General features: G+C 40.3%; 1 protein-coding gene across 1 annotated transcript in view; it reads right to left on the bottom strand.

Annotated features, from left to right (window-relative positions):
- LOC110542847 (transcription initiation factor TFIID subunit 1-like) overlaps positions 1-19904 on the bottom strand; it is a 160331-nt gene that overhangs the window by 121742 nt on the left and 18685 nt on the right. Inside the window, 11 exon segments of the mRNA XM_060375509.1 lie at positions 232-443; positions 1858-2023; positions 2523-2736; positions 3163-3341; positions 4576-4751; positions 5577-5696; positions 5862-6011; positions 7316-7396; positions 8945-9075; positions 9428-9569; positions 9690-9890. Of these exon segments, the coding sequence (XP_060231492.1) occupies positions 232-443; positions 1858-2023; positions 2523-2736; positions 3163-3341; positions 4576-4751; positions 5577-5696; positions 5862-6011; positions 7316-7396; positions 8945-9075; positions 9428-9569; positions 9690-9890 (1772 nt within the window).

Here is a 19904-nt window from a genome sequence, read left to right as displayed (position 1 = left end):
CAAACAAAAAAATTCTAAAACTCAGAAAACATAGCATGTACACAGGCAAGCAGTAAATGCTAATGATCACTGTAGTTTTCATTTCACCGGCAAAAATTACCAGTGATAATCTGAAGTTCCCATAACTCCTGGTTCCACTTGAAAGAACACATCATATTTACACCTACCAACCACCATCATTAACCTTGAACAGATCTCTGCTACAGCACTTTCCTGCCTGCTACTGCTTACCTCTCAATGAGCTGTTTTCCCAAAACGATCTTGGTCCCTTCAACCTTTATAAGTTCTTCATTATCAATATGAATGACTGTCTTTTCCAGCTCCCCCTGCTGTTCCTCTGTCATGGAGACAGGGTTAGAAGGTGGGGCATTTGTTTGATAATAAAGGGGGCAGAATTTATTTGTCCTCATGTGTCCGATGGCACCACATGCTCCACATTTCAGCTGCAACAGAAAAAAAAATCAACATGTTAGACATAAACAGGGTAAAACATGTCAAAATTAGGAAGAAATGTATACGCAGCAGGGGAGAAACTAGAAGAGACATCATTCGGGGGTAGTGTATCTAGACAGGGTTTCTCTGTGTAGCCCTGGATGTCCTGGACTCATCCAGAAGACTAGGCTGGCTTCCAGAACTCAGAGAGACACTTACTTGTCTCTGCCTCCAGAATGTTGGGAATAAATGAGCTCATCACCACCTTCCAGTGAACAGACACCATTTTATAAAAACACCATTTTATTTTGGAAAGGTTAAGGTCACAAAGCTATTAAGTAGCAGAACCAGACTCAGATCTCCTGTATATAAGTTCATGGTTCTCTCTAATTGCACCAGTTACCTTATCTTATTGTGTACATTGTATAATAGTACATGAAATCTTTAACCTAAGTGATGAAAAACAACCTGGATGTTATGTATCATTCTCTTTTTCTAATTCTTTTCTTTTTTTGTGTGTATGTGTAGTGGTGTGTATAGGTGTGTGTGCAAGCCCATGCACAGGAAACTACTGAGGCCAGAAGGGAGGTGTTAGATTCCTTGAAGCTGGAGTTACAGGCATTTATCAGTCACCCAACATAAGTGCTGAGATCCAAACCCCAGTGCTCTGATACAGTAAGCACTCAACCACTGAGCCATCTCTCCAGCCCCTTCTTTTAGTAAGCTGCCATTTTAGAAAAGGATTGTGAGGTTGGGGAATTAGCTTAGCAGTAGAGCACTTTTCTAATACGTATCAGGTCCTGGGTCTGATGCCCAATAACAAAGGAATATGAATATAAATAAAATGTACCAAAGATATTCAACTCCTACAGGAAAGTGAGTGCATGTGTGTTTTCTTCCCAAGGGTCTCATGTAGCTCAGAGGAACTTGAACTTGCTTTGTTCCTGAATCCTCCTGCTTCAGCTTCCCTAGTGCTGAGAAGGCAGGTGTTGTTACAGGTATATTATCAAATAATATAATCTAGCACCCCACAATGCTGCTTTCATTTCTGGTAACCCAAATGACAAAAGCTGAGGGAAAAGGTGTGCTTTCTTCCTTTGCTTTGTTAGCTGTGGTTATATCATGAAACAGTTTTTCTCCTTTTACTTTTCTTTTTAAGACAGAGTGATTAAGTGTTTTCAAACTCACAATCCTGCCTCAGCCTATCAAGTGCTAAGATGACAGTGTGTCCCACCACACCTGGCTATAGTATACTCACTTTTGCTGTTGTTGTTTTTAAGACAGGGTTGTCTCAGCATAATGGGACTGGCTGTCCTGGAACTCCCTGTGTAAACAAGGCTGGCCTCAAACTCAGAGATCTGCCTGCCTCTGCTGAGGGGTGAGATTAAAGATGTGTGCCAAAAATTCCTGGCTTAATGTACGTACTTTTAAGTCAGGACGTTCCTTCATTTTTCTGGGCTTTTTCTCAGGAGGACCCTTCAGCTTCTCCTTTTCCTGGTTCCGTTTAAGTCTCCTCAATTGCTCTTGAATCCTTCGACGTTCTTTTCGCATCTCTTCTCGGTGTTGCTCACCAAAGAGGGCAAATTTTCGACTAAAGAACAGAAAAAAATACAGGACCATAAGCAACCTAAATTAAGATGACTATCCTGAAAGCTCCCAACTCAGAACATAAGTAATTCACCCAGGCTGCAGTGAGATAAACTTCATCTTCCTTGCTAGTCAGTCCCCCACGTATATAGAGTAACATTTCTCAGTCAAAGCCCTGAATAATTGTTTAGGTTTTGCTGTTGATTTTGAGATAATGTTTTACAACCCAGACTGGTCTAGAATCCGTGTTCCTTCTGTTGAATTCCCCCAGTATAGAGATGACTGTAGCAAAGCCAAACCGCCACAATCCAGAGATAGCAAACATGGTTATTTTCCCAGAGATTTGGCTGTGTTCAAATCCAAAGATCTAAAGGCAAGAAGGTCCTGATGTATAGCAGGTTTGAGGGATAAGAGTGTATATTTCTATCACTACAGCTCACACACATACTGTGTCTCCATCATCATTTTCCCTTCCATACTCAAAAGCACCACATCAAACTCACATGAATTCTTCATCTTTTGTAGTTTGTATGCACATATAAGCATCAATAACTGCTGGTTTTCGGACTGTCTCACAACGAACATACTCTTTCCCCTCTTCATCTCGAAATGTTCGATAAATTTTGAGACAGCGGCCAGTGGCAGAAGAGTTAAGGCTAGTCACCGAAGGTGTATCATCATCTCTCTGACTGTTTACTGCTGCTGCTGAACCTGCTGCTGAGCCTGCTGCTGAGCCTGCTGCTGAGCCTGCTGCTGAACCTGCTGCTGAGCCTGCTGCTGAGCCTGCTGCTGAGCCTGCTGCTGAGCCTGCTGCCGAGCCTGCTGCCGAGCCTGCTGCTGAGCCTGCTGCTGCAAGGATTAAAAAAAAAATTTTTTTTTCAAAACATTCCCTCTAACACCCAAATGGCCACTTCTTGGGGTTGAATGGAGACCACAAAACTTTAGTAGAAGCGTAGTTTGCTACAAGAACACACACCGTGGTCTGCTCCCACAGACTGCAGTCCAGTTAGTAAAAATGTCACCACCTCATCTACAGGTTTCTCTATACTCATTCCCTACTTTGTCTCCAGCTTGGACTCAGTTATAGCCTGCAGGTACCCAAGCTCCATTTTTGATCCTTTTCTTGTCTGAGCAGCCCCTCACCCAGTAGCATCCGCCGGAGTTCCTTCCGTTCCTGCTCCTCCTGCTCCCGAGATAGCTGAGAGCTTGTTTTCTTGTTCTGCAGCATATTCTCTATGTTCTTTCCCATTTCCTCAAAGTCACTGTCTTCAGCTGAGCTGCTGTCTGTGTCTGTGGATAAGACTTCAGTTGATGACAAAACCCTGGCAAGAGAGGAAAAATGTGAAAGACCAGGGGGAAATACGAATGTACAAAGAAGGAGGATTTAGTAGAAAACTGAGAATTCAACCTTAAAATGATATACTCAGAATGGGTATATCCCCAAAGACATGGAACCCATAACAGAAAAACTATGTCTTTCTAGACATTTCACAGATTGGCAAAATTGCGGTAGCTTTTTCAGAATTCCTGGAGAAGAGCTGGCACACAGGCCATTTTTGTTTATTTTCTTGAAAGAGGCTCTCACTGTTTGCTCTGTCTCTCACCCCAAACCCAAGCATGCCTTAAATTGTGTTATTATTCCTGCGTCAGCCTCCCAAGCACTGCTCAGCTCTCCAACACATCACAACATTTACATTCACGGAGCACTTTAATAGCATATAACTATTCTTTCATAACTAAGTCACCAGAGGAAACAATATACCCATCACCACACTTAAAACAACTAGGCCCAGCTCAAGTAGGCCACAGGAACTGTCACAGCATCAAGAGCTCAAGCTTAGCATTTCCTGACATTCAACGTTTTTGCTAAATTACTTTGAAAACAGCAGGGTTAGCAGGTATGGTGGCACCTTCCTTTAATCCCAGAACTCAGGAGGCAAAGGCAAGTAAACTGCCAAAAGCTTGAAACTAATATGGGTTACCTGGCAAGACCCTGTCTCCAAAAGAAAAAAAAAAAGCTTTCAGAAAAATTTGTGCATGGTGGTATATGGCTTTATTCTTGGCTCTCAGGAGTCACGAAGCCAGGTGACAAGTTCAAGGCCAGCTGGGTCTCCAGAGTAAGTTCTAGGCTAGCCAGAGTTAAGTAGTAAAGGCTCCTCATTAAAAACATTATCAGGTACTCTGGCAGTATTATTAAAGACACTGCCTGATATTTCAGAAACCCAACACTACCTTGTTACATTTTTTAGGCGACATCTTCATTATACAGAATCTGGTAGAGAATGAATACCTATGGCCCAGAATTTAGGAGACAGATAAAGGAGGATCACCAAATGTTTGAGGCCAGCCTATCCTACATAGCAGGAGGTTCCAGATCAGCAGGGCTACATAATAAGACCTCATCCCAAAATGGAAACATAGTCCAAGGGAGCTGGAGACAGAGTGTAGTGATAAAGTATTTGTCTTGCATATACAAGACCATTAGTTCAAAACAAAACATGCCCAGGGAACCTCCCCTTTCCACCTTAAACTTTCTACACTACTGAATCAGCATACTTGTTCTGTAGGTCAAAGATGCGCTGACATTCCTCTTTGTAACGCTCTTGATGCTCAGCCATAGAAAACCTTGATCCACGGGCAAATTTGCTCATGGGGCCCTCTCCAGAGCGAGCCTGTTCTGTTGATATTGTGCGTACTACATCAATAACTTCCCAGCGGGACAACTTTTTACTCTGAGAGAAACACAGAGCTTCATATAAGTAAGTCATTCAGAGACATAAAATGACAAACCAGGGCCAAGATTAGAAACGTACACAAGAACTCAAAACCTAAATGAAGTTTAGAAAGTTTTGGTAAAGTATTTAAGATGATCTATACCACATAAAAACCACAGATGTAACACCTTCCTACCCTTTTTGTCTCTCTACAAGTCTATTTTTTAATTTATTTATTTTTTATTAATTACACTTTATTCATTTTGTATCCCAACTGTAGCCCCATTCCTCATCCCCTCCCAAACCCAACCTCCCTTGCTCTTCTACACCCATGCCCATCTCCTAGACCACTGATAGGAAAGATCCTTCTCCCCTTCCATCTGACCCTAGTCTATCAGGTCTCATCAGGACTGGTTGCTTTGTGTCCTCTGTGGCCTGGTAAGGCTGCACCTACCTCATGGGGAGATGATCAAACAGCCAGACACTGAGTTCATGTCAGAGACAGGCCCTGTTCCCTTTACTAGGAGCCCACTTGGAGACTGAGCTGCCATGGGCAACATCTGTACAGGGGTTCTAGGTTATCTCCATGCATGGTACTTGGTTGGAGAATCAGTCTCAAAAAAGATCCCTGCACCCTGATTTTTTTTCTCTCCTTGTGGAGCTCCTGTCCCTGCTAGGTTTGTCTGTCTACCCCTTTTTTTTCATAAGATGCCCTGCACTCTGACCTAAGTTTGGCTGAGTCTCAGCCTCTGCTTTGATTCTCTTCTGGGTAGAGTCTTACAGAGTGCCTCTGTGGTACCCATATAAAGCCTCTTCTTTGGAGTTTCCCTCATCTACACTAACCTCTTCCTCAGGTACACCAAATTTACAAAGAAGTTGCTTGGCGTTTTTTAGAGACAGGCGACGAAGGTCTGCATCTGTTCCCGTGACTGTTTTTTTCACTGGCTGAGGCTCCTTGTCATTCTATTTCAAACAAAAGCAGATGAAAATATGAAGGTGAACTCGTAACAGTAAGCGTCTATGCCATTCTGGCAAATGAAGCAATTCCAGGCCCTCCACTCTATTCACCTCTACTGTCCAAACCTCCTTCCTTCCCCTTTTGATTTCTAGCAATCCTAAGACTCTCACCTTCTGCTGTGTTGGTTTGTTTGGAACCTTCACATAGGAGAACCCTTCACCACAGCCTGTAGGATCTGCTACTCCAGTCACCTCCAGGAGACATTTGCCCTTCATGGCAGCAATGAAAGCCCTTGTAGTATTCCAAGGAGCAGTACGAACCTGAGATAAAGAAAAAGAGTCTCAGGGTTCTGGGAAACACTGCTTCATGCCTGGCCACTACCTAAAACAGGTAGAATAATTACCCTGAACATATTCACATTTCTTGAATTATCCAAACATCAAATCTAGCAGCTATCCAACACTCAGCTCTCTTCTCTGGTACTTAAATCATGGTATTAAATAGAGTCTGAGTGCAACCAGGATAAGAACTATGTGGAACAGTGACGTTCTTCAGTCCATTATGACTAGGAATTCTGTTCATAGTGTTGTACCCACATTCATAATGGCCATAGTTAGAAGAACAACTGCATTTGACTGTCCAATTATTCAAATGGCTTCCTTATTCTGATTTATTTTATAGTAGGGTCTCTACCCCAGGTTGGCCTGAAACTCCCTATGTATTAGAGCTCAATCTTGAATATCTGATCCTCCTGCTTCCAGAGTGCTAGGATTACAGATGTGTGCTACTCACAAGCTCCAAACCTTCATTTTAAAAGAGATAATGAGAAACACTGATAAAAGTTAGTATTGAAGGGCCAGAGAGATGGCTCAGTGATTAAAGCATTTGCTGTACAATAATGACTGGATATTGGATCCAAACACCCACATAACAAGCCTCATGTCCTCAAAAGCCTGTAACTACATCTCTAAGGGATCTATATGATACCCTCTTTTAGACTATGTACACAGGAATTCACAAATAAATAAATCTTTGAAAGTCTTCTTTGAATTAATAAAAAAATACAAAAGCAGGTGTAGTGAGTGGTACACACCTTTATTCCCAGCACTTGAGAGCCAAAAGCAGGCAGATATTTGTGAATCCTAGGCCAGTCTGGTCTACAGCAAGGACAATGTAAAACAAGATAAAAAAGAGAGAGAGAGAGACACAGAGAGAGAGAGAGAGAGAGAGAGAGAGACAGACAGACAGACAGACAGACAGACAGACAGAGAGACAACAGGGGCTGGAGAGATGGCTTAGAGATTAAGAAAGCTTGCTGTTTTTTCAGAGGACTTGGTTTCACTTCCCAATGCCCATGTCAGGTAGCTTACAACCAACTCTACTTACAGAGAAACCACTGTCTCTGGTCTTCCATAGGCACCTACATTCACTTACTTATGTGCACACACTCACACAAAGACTCCCATATATACAATTAAAGATAAAAACAAGTGTTTCTTGGCATGGTGGTGTGCCTGTTCTCTCAACACTTGGGAGACAGCAGTAGAAAGATTTAAAGTTTCAGGCCAGACTGCATTACAAAGCAAGATTCTCTCTCAGAAGAAAAAAAAAGTTAAAGTCCTACTTCATCATCAATCTTCATCTGGAAATCATCTTCATTTTCTTCCTCGTGAGCAAAAATTGACTTCTCTCCATAGCCAGCATCCTGAAAGAGGAAAAATCTATACATAAATAAAGTCACCTGAAAAACACTGTTTTTTTCTAAAAACAGTTTTGCTACATATCACATGTATAAAAAAAAAACCAATCTGTCTTGTACATAGAAAATGGATTCTGTAATTGCTAAAGTATGTATTACTATTATGCATCCTTGAGATCCTTGAGCTACTTGAAGATATGCCAAACTCCAAGGAATTTTGACACACTAGGGATATAGTTCAGTGATAGAGTGCTTACCTACCATGTTCAAGGCCCTGGGTTCAAACAACAAGTTTGTTTTTTTCTAGAATCTATTTTAAATAATTTATTTTTTATTTTATTTGAATTGGTGTTTTACCTGCATATGTGTCTGTGTGAAGGTGTTGGATCTCTGGAACTGTTGAGTTATAGACAGTTGTAAGCTGCCATGTGGGTGCTCAGAATTGAACCTGGGTCCTCTGGAAGAGCAGCCACTGCTCTTAACCATTGAACCATCTCTCCAACCCCCACACAAAAATGTTTTCAAGGAACTTATGTGGACGTGTGGATAGCTAGGGCCCATTTAAAAAGCAAACAAACTAAAATCTTAGCTACAGAATTTTTCAGTTGTACTTTTTCTGTTTTGGCTTTGTAGTTGTCTCAATGAAAATGGCCTACATAGACTCAGAGGGAGTAGCACTATTGGGAGATGTGTCCTTGCTAGAATAGGTGTGACCTTGTTGGAAGAAGTGTGTCAGTGCAAGTGGGCTTTGAGATCTCAAATGCTGAAGCCAACACCAGTGTCACAGTCTTTTCCTGCTGCCTGCCAATCTGGATATAGAACTTCCGGCCACCTCTTTAGCACCATGTCTGCCTGCATGTTGTCATGCTTCCTGTCATGATGATATGGACTAAACCTCTGAAACTGTAAGCCAACCCCAGTTAAATGTTTTCCTTTATAAGATTAACCATGGTCGTGGTGACTCTTCACAGCAACAGAAACCCTAACTAAGACAGACTCATATGCTGTGCATCTCTAAACCATACTTCCAGCTCTCATCTACCAGGGAATCTGAAAAGACCTTTCCCTGCTTGTTTTACAAAAGAGATACAACACATTTGAATGAGCTGATCATTTCTAAGACAAGGCACTATGACTTAAGTCCCTCAATGAGCCTCACACTGGCGTTTAGCTACACTGTATCTTTCCTTAGAATCCATGTTCCCAGAAAGAACCTGATCATTTCTAAGACAAGGCAATATGACTTAAGTCCGTCAATGAGCTTCACACTGACATTTACCTACGCTGTATCTTTCCATAGAATCCATGTTCGCAGAAGGAACCTGATCATTTCTAAGACAAGGCACTATGATTTAAGTCCTTCAATGAGCTTCACACTGACATTTAGCAATACTGTAGCTTTCCTTAGAATCTATGCTAACAGAAGGTACCTCATACAGTTTAAATTGTTGACTAACTGGAAATAATCTAGTAACTACCATCTCTACAGTATTCTATTCTATCTCTCTGAAAACAAATATGGACATAAGCAGTCCCTAAGAAGAAGGGGCTCACCTTTAGTCTCTGCTCTGCAGCTCTCATGCTATAATAAGCACAGCACTGCTCTGGGGATACCATAGCTCTGATCTCTTCTTCCGTTGGTAAACGAAAATCAGACTTCAGCACCCACCAGTTTGAATCCATCCCTGGAAAAGATACAGGGAAACTGTTCTGAATTCTAAACACACAAAAAGCAATAGTATAGTAAACAGACACTGAACCAACTAGTGCCCTAGATATGACTAGTCAACAAATGCCCTGCTGCAAGGATTCTTATATCTTCTGCAGGACATGGAAATACTCACATGGACTTTATTAGTAACCAATTATCATCAAATTATGAAAAAAGCAATCAGTCCTCTAGTTATAAGATTTGGTACCTTCTCGTTTTGACATTCATCAATTTCTATTTTATTAGCTATCATTTCTTTTAACTGAAAGTCGTAATACTTTGGGATTATCAGCGCAGCAGAGAAGACAAGTAGTCACACTGATTACCTGTACGTTTGAAGTCAGCACAGAGCTTTAGTCTCTTCCGGATGCTGCTTTCTGAATGTGACGGAAAGGCTCTCTTTGTATCTTCCATCCGGATCCTCCTTGGCCTATCTTTACTCTTCCAAAAGAGGCGGTAAATGAAAACCTGTCCAATGAGCCAAATACATTTTACTAGATAAAGGATAAATGTCCATTCCCCAACTAAGCTCAGATGTGTTTTCATCTTTCTATTAGTATGGACCTCTTAAAACAACTCCAACCTTACCTGCAGAAAGTCTCGGATGTGTGAATTGGCCCTTTTGGAGTTAGGACCAGGAACTTCAAACAAGGGACACTGCTGGCCCACCACAAAAATATCCATTAATTCTCGAATATAGTAGCCCTGCCTAGTTCGAATAATCAGGAAGTCAGTCTCTGGCATCTTATGAAGATAAATTGGAGCACGAAAAAGGTTGTTCTCAAATGCCTAATGAAAGCAAACCACAAAAGTCATTTACAGAGAAGCTCCAGAAAATCTAGCCAACTATTGAAAATGGAAAGAATTACTTTGATCCAAAGTCTATATAATAAAATAAGCAAATTATATGGAATATAAAAACAAGATTTTTAAATATTTTCTACCCACTGTATTTTAGAACCTAACAGACAAAAAGAAAGAAAAACTTTAAAAATAGAGACAAGAATGGCAATGTATGCTTGAAATCCAGCATTCAGGATGGGGGAGACAGGAGGATCAAGGCCATCCTGGGCTAATAAGTTCCAGGCCATCCTGAGCTATGGCAGGAGACTGTCCCTCGAAGAAAAAAAATGCATCAAAGCTAGGCACAGTGGTATATTATATAATGCAGGACTTTGTTCAGGAAACCAGGAAAATTAGGCTTCAAGGCCAGCTTTTGAGACCAGCCTGGTTGCATGAGGAACCCATTCCCACAAAAAAAAAAAAAAAATGGGACTGAGAGTCAGTTCAGCAGGCTAAGTGCTTATTGTACAAGTATGAGAACATGAGTTTACATCCCCAGCAGTCATATAAAAAAAGCTGAGCACAGAAGCCTATTGTCCTAGTGGTGGAAGGAAGAGGAACTGTGGAGACAAGAAGATCCTATAAGCCTGCTATCCTACTAGCCTAAGCAGAACTGTGGACTCTTAGATCTATGAGAGATGATGCCATCTCAAAAAATAAGGTAGAGAGTAATACAGGAAGATACCAATGTTGACTTCTGGCTCTGGCTTCAACACAGACAGATAGCTCATACACACAAACACACACAAAAATTAATTAATTAATGCTACTGAAGGAAAGGTGTTATAACACATAACCATAATCTCAGCACTTGCAAAGTAGAAGCAAGAGGATCAGGAGTTCCAGTTCATTCTTGATAGCTATATAGCAAATCTAAGGCAACACAGGCTATATGAAAGAGTTCTTTACTCAAACAAAGTGTTTAGAATCAGAAGAAACAGCCTTTGCCAGCCACTGTATGAAGTCACACAAGTTAAAGTTTCTAAGCTTAAGTTTTTATAGCTGCAAAATACAGGACACATAAAATGCCTATAGTCCATAGGTTTGCTTTGAGGGTCTTTGTAATTAACATGGTAATGTTCTCCTAAACTACATTCTCAAACATAGAAGGTAATGACAAAATAATTTAAAAGAGTATGGTGTCATAGAGGCCCAGAGAGGCTCAAAAATAAGACAATTCTCCTGTATCACTCAGACTGTTGAATATTAGGACTACAGGCCTGCTACCATCATACCTGCTTTCAGAAGACTTTCTTATACATTAGCTGATTAATATAAAAAAGCAATGAAGCAAAGTATGTACGCTAAAAGGACACAACAAACAAAAACACAGAAGTGCAGTTATAAGAAATATTTCAGATAAAAGTAGAAGCTAGATAGGGATTAACTCTTATAGGCTTTGAATCAAAAGAGAGGCATTTCCCCCCACCAAAAAGTCCTAAAAGAGGTAGAAAGAGGGCTAAGCAGTTAAAAGCGAGTGCTGCTCTATTCTGAGGCCTGGAGTTCTAATCTCAGCACCCACATCTGACAGCTCACAGATACCCATACTTTTAGATGCAAGAATCTTCTATCTCTACAGGTGAATGTACATACATGCATATGCAAATAATAATTTTGTTTGTTTGTTTGTATTTTTCGAAACAGGATTTCTATGTGTAACAGCTCTGGCTGTCCTGGAACTTACTCTGTAGGCCAGGCTAGCCTCAAACTCAGGGATCCACCTGCCTCTGCCTTCTGAAAGATGGGATTAAAGTGATTACCACCCCACAGCTTAAAGGTAAATTGTTTTAAAATCCTAATATTGAGTGTTAGAGGGATAGTTCAGTGGCTAAGAGCACTTGCTGATTTTCTAGAGGACCCAAGTTCAATTCCCAACACCCACACAGCTTTCTGTACCTCCAGTTCCAGAAGATCCAACCCCCTCATACAGACACAACAACAAATACAGAATACAAAAAAATACAGAATAAAAAAAATCATTAAAAATATCCTAATAATGGGAGGGAGGACAGGATTGGAAGGTGACCAGGGATAGGACTACAGCTGGGATACAAAGTGAGTAAAATGTAATAAATAAAAAAAATTAAAAACTAAAAAAGGATAAAAATAATGTGATTGTTAAAACAGTATTCTTCGGTTCTTATTTTAAATGGACCTCTTCTGCACCATGACAGAATAGGAAGAGAAAGAATAAGTTTCTGGGTTTTCCAAGATGGCGGCAACCAGCAAGCACTGTATCTGATGGTCACAGGATCTGAAACTTTGAAATTGGTGAGTGGAGGAACAGCTGAAGTCAGAACATCCACACTGAGGTTTCCTGGACGAGAGGGGACAACCTGTGAGTTGGGACAGTTTGGATCCAGGTCACCTGTGGACATCTCCAGGAACTGAGAATGGAGAATATTCAACCCCCTGCACTTCCTCTTTCCTCAAGCATAGGTATCCCTGCTTGGCAAGGCAGCCAGCAGTGGCCTCTCTCCCACGCACTGAGACTGCATGGCTGAGACTGCAGCGATTGCCCCAAGCACAAGCCTCCCCACTCAGTGACTGAAAAGGCATAGGTGGGCCTCACAGGAGGTTACAGCTGCAGTGGCACAGGTAGTCCAAGTACAAACCCCCAAATGCCCAGTGGCTGAAATAGTACAGGTTGGCCTCCCAGAGCTGCCCCTGGGGCTAAGAAGTGGCTAGTACAAGCAGGAGCCCTCAGGGCTCTGTGATTGAGGATACAGCGGCACACCTGCTCTGTGGCCAAACAGTGGACACCACTGAGATGACTGATCTCCTGTACTCTCATTTGTCCCTGTGGGCCCACATCTGAGAGTAGAGAACAGGGAGAACCCCTGTACTTTCCGATTAGGCCTGTGAGCGAGTCAGTGCACCTTTAAGTAAGTGCATGCAGAGCCCCAGAACCAGGGTCTCTCTATGCTAGCAACCAGACATTTGATCCCTCCCAGCCACACCTCCACTGTGGGAAATGGAAGGATCCTTGGGACAGCTTTCTCAACGTTGAAGCCCCAGCTCTGTGAGTCACCTAGTAGAGTACAGGCAAACAATTCCTGGAGCCCAGACAGATCTGAATAGCAGGAGGATATTACAACAGGCCTACAAGCCACTGAGTTATTCAGGCCGCTAGCGCATGTGCATTGTGCCAGTGAACAGCACCAGCACTTTCACCACCACCACCACCCTGCACAAGTGCCACCCTTCAGGTATCTACAAGCTCTAGCACCCTGTCCCTCAAGACATACTGCCACGCACACACATACGCTTGTGCATATGCACCTGAAACCTTCCTCCCTTAGCTACAGCTGAAACACCAACATCTACTTTCAAACCAGTGGACCTCTCTCAACTTCCTGAAGAATATTCCAGGCACCAGGGAAAGATGGACCCTGTCTGAAGTACAGACTCCAGGAAAAAACAGTGAAGGTTATAGACAAACAGATGGCTAGAGGTCAGAGTAAGAACACATCCAACAGAAAACCAGTACATCATGGCTTCACCAGCAACCCTCAAACTAAATGGATATTTTAATCCCTCAGAAACACAGGAAAACTATTTTAAAGCTGTATTTATCCAGTTATTAGAGGCACATAAAGAGGAAACAAACAAAGCTCTAAAAGAAACACAGGAAAAATACAGGCAGACAAATAGAGGCACAGGTAGAGGCACAAATAGAGGCATAATTAGTGGCATACAGAGAGGAAACAAACAAACCAACAAAAAAGATAGAGGCCATCATGGAAAGACAGGCATCCACATTCAAACAGATGAAGGGAATGGTATAAGACATGAAAACTGAATTAGAATCAATAAAGAAAATACAAACAGAGAAACCCCTGGAGCTGGAGAACTTAAGAGAACAGATCAGGAACCACAAAGGTAAGCGTCACCAACAGAATATAAGAGATGGAAGAGAGAATCTCAGGTGCTGAAGATGCAAATGCAGAAATGGATACATTTCTCAAAGAAAAAAATAAAATCAGAAAAATTTCAAACAAAAAATATCCATGAAATCAAGGATGCCATGAAAAGATGAAATCGAAGAATAATAGGAATAGATGAAAAAGAAGATTACAGGCTCTAAGGTCCAGAAAATATATTCAAGAAAATAATAGGAGAAAATTTCCCCAACTTAAAGAGAGAGATGTCCATAACATACAAGAGGCCTACAGAGTACCAAATAGACTAGACCAGAAAAGAAATTCCTCACATCACATAATAGTCAAAACAATAAAACTATAGAACAAAGAATAAATATTAAAAGCACCAAGGGAAAAGGCCAAGTAACATATAAAGGTAGACCTATCAGATTCATACCAGAGTTCTCAACAGAAACTATGAAAGCCAGAAGGGCCTGGGCAGATGTCTAAGAGACCACAGATACCAACCCAGACTACTATACCTAGCAAAGCTTTCAATCAACGTAGATTGAGAAAACAAAATATTCTATGACAAACTAAATTTAAACAATATCTATACAGCAAACCAGCCCTACAGAAGATACTAGATGGAAAACTCCAATGAAATCAACTACACCCAAGAAAACACAGGAGAGAACTTCACAACAAAGAATTAAAAGAAAAAAAAAGCACTGAAACACATTAACACCTCCAACTTCACAATAAAATGAACTAACATTCATTGGTCACAATTGCCTATCAAAATCAATGGACTCAACTCTACAATAAAAAGACGCAGACTAACAATGGTTAGGGAAACAGGATCCAACATTCTGCTGAATCCTAGAAACACACCTCTGAAATAAAGATAAATACTACCTCAGAGTAAAGGGCTGGAAACTATTTTCAAGCAAATGGAACAAGAAAACAAACTTGGGTAGCTATCCTAATATCAAATAAAATAAACTTTCAGCCAAAATTAATCAAAAAAGATGAGGAGGTCATTTCATTCTCATCAAAGGAAAAATCCACCAGTAGGGCATCTATGCACCACCTGGACATCTATGCACCAAATACAAGAGCACCTGCATTTATAAATGAAACATTATTAAAGCTTAAATCACACATTGATCCCAACACATTAATAGTAGGAGACTTCAACACGCCATTCTCATCAAAGAACAGATCATCTCAACAGAAACTACATAGGGAAACAATGACACTTATAGAGGTCCTAAAACAAATGGACCTAATAGATGTCTACAGAACTTTTTACCCAAACTCAAAAGAGTATACCTTCTTTTCAGCACCCTACAGAACCTTCTCAAAATTTGATCATATAGTCAGGCAAAAAGCAAGCCTCAACAGATACAAGAAGATCGAAAAAATCCCTAGTATCCGATGAGACCACCATGGCCTAAAATTAGACCTCAACAAAAATATAAATAAGAAAAAGCCTACATACACATGAAAACTAAACAACTCTTTACTCAATGATAGCTTGGTCAGGGAAGAAATGAAAACAATTAGAGACGTCCTAAAATTCATTGAAAATGAAGGTACAACTTACCCAAAACTATGGGACAAAATGAAAGCATTGCTAAGAGGAAAGTTCATTGCACTAAGTGCCTCCAGTAAGAAGTTCAAGACATCTCATATAAGAAATTTAATGGCACACCTAAAAGCCCTAGGAGGGAAAAAGTAGCATACACACTGAAGCGGAGTGGACAATTGGAAATAATCAAACTAAGAGCCGGACAGAAATTAATGAATTAGAAAGAAAGAAAACAATTCAAAGAATTAATGAGAACAAGAGCTGGTTCTTTGAGAAAATCAACAAAATAGACAAACCTTTAGCCAAACTAACTAAAAGGCAGAGAGAAACTATCCAAATCAGCAAAATCAGAAATGAAAACGAGGACAAAACGACAGACACTGAGGAAATCCAAACAATCATTAGGTCTTACAACAAAAGCTTATATGCCAAAAAATTTGAAAATCTAAATGAAATGGAGAATTTTCTTGACAGATTCCATTTACCAAAGTTAATTCAAGATCAGGTAAATATATTTAATAGTCTTATATCCCCCCCAAGGAAATAGAAACAGTCATCAAAATTCTCCCTTCCAAAAAAAAAAAAAAAAAAAAAAAAATCCCAGGGCTAGATGGTTACAGCGCAGAATTCTACAATACCTTCAAGAAGAGCTAACTCCAATTCTCTTCAAACTATCCCCTAAAAAAGGAACATTACCAAACTCATTTTATGAAGCCACAGTCACCTTGATACCTAAACCACACAAAGGCCCAACAGTAAAAGAGAACTTCAGACCTATCTCACGAACATTGATGCAAAAATTTTCAATCAAATACTTGCAAACCGAATCCAAGAACACATAAGAGATATCATCCACCATGACCAAGTAGGCTTCATCCCAGGCATGCAGGGATGGTTCAATATACAGAAATCCATCACCATACAAACAAATTGAAGGAGAAAAAACACTGATCATCTCCTTAGATGCTGAAAAAGCATTTAACAACACCCATTCATGTTTAAAGTCTTGGAGAAATCAGGGATATAATGCACATACTAAATATAATGAAGAAAATATAAAGCAAGTCTTTAGACAACATCAAACTAAATGGAGAGAAACTTAAAGCAATCCCACTGAAATCAGGGACAAGGCCAGGCTATCCACTCTCTCCATATCTCTTCATCATAGTTCTTGAAGTCCTAGCTAGAGCAATAAGACAACTAAAGGAGATCAAAGGGATACAAATCAGAAAGGAAAAACTCAAAGTATCACTATTTGTAGATGATATGATAGTATATATAATTAACCCGAAAAATTCAACCAGAGAACTCCTTCAGCTGATAAACACTTTCAGCAAAATTGTTGGATACAAAATTAACGCAGTGGACTCATTCCTGATGAGACCTGATACACTAGGGTCAGAGAGAAGGGGAGGAGGAACTCCTCTCTTAGTGGACTTAGGGAGGGGCATGGGAGGAGATGGGGGAGGAAGGGTAAGATTGGGAAAGGACAAGGGAGGGGGTTATAGTTGTGATAAAAAGTGAATAAACTGTATTTAATAAAACAATAAATAAATTTGAAAGAAATTTAAAGAATATAAAAAAATCAGTAGCCCTCCTGTATATCAAAGACAAAAGTGCTAAGAGAGAACACAGGGAATCAACACCCTTCACAATAGCCACTATTAACATAAAGTACCTTGGTGTGAACCTAACCAAGCAAGTCAAAGACCTGTTAGAAAAAAAAAAAAAAAAACTTCAAGTCTGTGAAGAAAGAAATTGAAAAAGACATCAGAAGATGAAAAGATCTCCTGTGCTCATGGATCAGTAGAATTAACATAGTGAAAATGGTCATCCTACCAAGAGCAATCTACAATGCAATTCCCATCAAAATACCACCACAATTCATTACAGTCCTTGAAAAAAAAGATTCTCAACTTCATATGGAAAAACAAAAAACTCAGAATTGCTAAAACAAGCCTGTTCAACAACAGTTCATCTGGAGTTATCTCCATCCCTGATCTCAAGCTGTATTACAAAGCAATAGTAATAAAAATTGCATGGTGTTGGCATGGAAACAGAATAGTGGATCAATGGAATCCAAGACCAAGAAATAAACCCACACACCTTGATTTTTGACAAAGAAGCCAAAACCATATACTGGGGAAAAAAAGACAGCGTCTTCAACAAATGATGCCAGTCTAACTGGTTATCTAAATGTAGAAAAAATGCAAATAGATCTATATTTATCACCCTGCCCAAAACTAAAATCCAAGTGGATCAAAGACCTCAAAATAAACCAGACACACTAAACCTCTTAGAAGAGAAAGTATAGAAAAGCCTTGGTCTCATTGGCACAGGAGACAACTTCCTGGACAGAATACCAACAGCACAGGCTCTAAGAGTAACAATCAATAAATGGGACCTCATGAAACCGATAAGCTTATGTAAAGCAAAGGACATTGTTGTCAGAACAAAATGACAGGCTACAGACTGGGAAAGGATCTTCACCACCCCAACGTCTGACAGAGGGCTAATATCCAAAATATATAAAAGAACTCAAGAATTTTTTTTTTTTCATTTTATTTTTTTTTCAATGCAGTTTATTCAGGAACATTGAACAATCCTCGGACCCCGGGGAAAGCCAGCCCACAGCTTAAATAGCCTCTGGGTAGCCAACCCAGGCGTGCCACGGGGGCAATGCAGATAGGTCCACATACATGGAAGCAAGCCAGATCCTCGGCCTTAGCCAAATGGGTCTGATGCTCTTTGGGTGGATGACACCTAAATGAACATCTGTACAAAGTCCCAATTTATTTCTAATATCAGAGATCAGACCTCTACTCTTGCCTGATGCATCTAAAACAAAAAGGGGGAACTGTAGAGAGCTGCGGATTGCTATGCCTTAAAGATGGAGCTGGTTTCCGCCTTCCACCTTCCCGATGGTGAGTGCTCTCTGTCACGAACAACTCCACATTTGGCTAAGAACTCAAGAATTTAAACAACAAAAAATCAAGTAACCCAATTAAAAAATGAGGTTCAGATATAAACAGATAATTCTCAGTAGAGGAATATCGAATGGCAGAGAAACATTTAAAAAATGTACATCATCTTTAGTCATCAGGGAAATGCAAATCAAAAGCACCCTGAAATTTCACCATACACCCATCAGAATGGCTAAGATAAAAAACTCAAGTGACAACACATGCTGAAGAGGATGTGGAGAAAGGGGAACCCCCCCCCCCTCCATTGCTGGTGGGTTCAACCACTTTGGAAATCAATCTGGTGCTTTCTCAGACAGCTGGGAATAGTGTTTCCTCAAGATCCAGCTATAGCACTCTTAGACATATATCCAAAATATGCTCAACTATACAAGGACATTTGCTCAACCATGTTCATACCAGCTTTATTTCTTAGAGTCAGAATCTGTAAACAACCCAGATGTCCCTCAACAGAGGAATTGATACAAAAAATGTGGTACATTTACTCAATGAAATACTACTCAGCAATTAAACACAAGGAAACCATCAACTTTGCAGGCAAATGATAGGATCTAGAAAAAATCATCCTGACTGAGGTATCACAGAAGCAAAAAGACACACATGATATATACTCACTCATAACTGGATATTAGACATACAATATAGGATAAACATACTAAAATCTGTATACCTAAATAAGCTAAGCAAGAAGGAGGACCCTGGGTAAGATAAAAATTATATTCTTTAGACAAAAGAACCAAAAAATCTGGGCATAGGGGTCTCTTCTGGGAGTGATACTATAACCAAGGACCATGCTCGGAGACAATCTAGAACCTCTGCATAGATGTAGCCCATGGCAGTTCAGTCTCCAAGTGGGTTCCCTAGTAATGGGAACAGGAACTGTCTCTGAAATGAACTTAGTGTCTGACTCTTTGATCACCTCCTCCTAAGTGGGGAACAACCTTACCAGGCCAAAGAGGAAGACAATGCAGCCAGTCATGATGAGACCTGATAGGCTAGGGTCAGATGGAAGCAGAGGAGGACCTCCCTTATCAGTAGACTTGGGGAGGGACATGGGAGGAGAGGAGAGAGGGAGAATGGGATTGGGAATGGATGAGGAGGGGGTTACAGTGGGGATACAAAGTAAATAAGCTGTAATTTATAAAAATATCAATAAATTTAAAACAAAAACAAAATCCTAATAATGAACATTAAAAAGGAAGACTTTTACATTGGTGGAAATTTTAAATTCTTATTTTGGGGGGGGGGAGTTTGAGACAAAGTTTCTGTGTATATTCCTGGTTATCCCAGAACTAGCTCTGTAGACCAGACTGGCTTCCAACTCAGAGATCTACCTGCCTCTGCATGTGCAACCACCACCTGAATGAAAGAATTAATTACTAAACATTCATTGTAAATAGAATTACACAGGATAGTAAGTAATCTTCCAATTTTAATTACATTTTTCATTTATTTAGTGTATATGTGTGTGTACATGTACACAAGAGAGCACATGTATGTTAACAGAGTATAAGCCAAGTGG

The sequence above is a fragment of the Meriones unguiculatus genome, chromosome X (assembly GCF_030254825.1).
Source record: "Meriones unguiculatus strain TT.TT164.6M chromosome X, Bangor_MerUng_6.1, whole genome shotgun sequence".
Taxonomy (NCBI): domain Eukaryota; kingdom Metazoa; phylum Chordata; class Mammalia; order Rodentia; family Muridae; genus Meriones; species Meriones unguiculatus.
The sequence above is the reverse complement of the archived record's forward strand: the minus strand, read 5'-3'. Positions and strand labels throughout refer to the sequence as shown.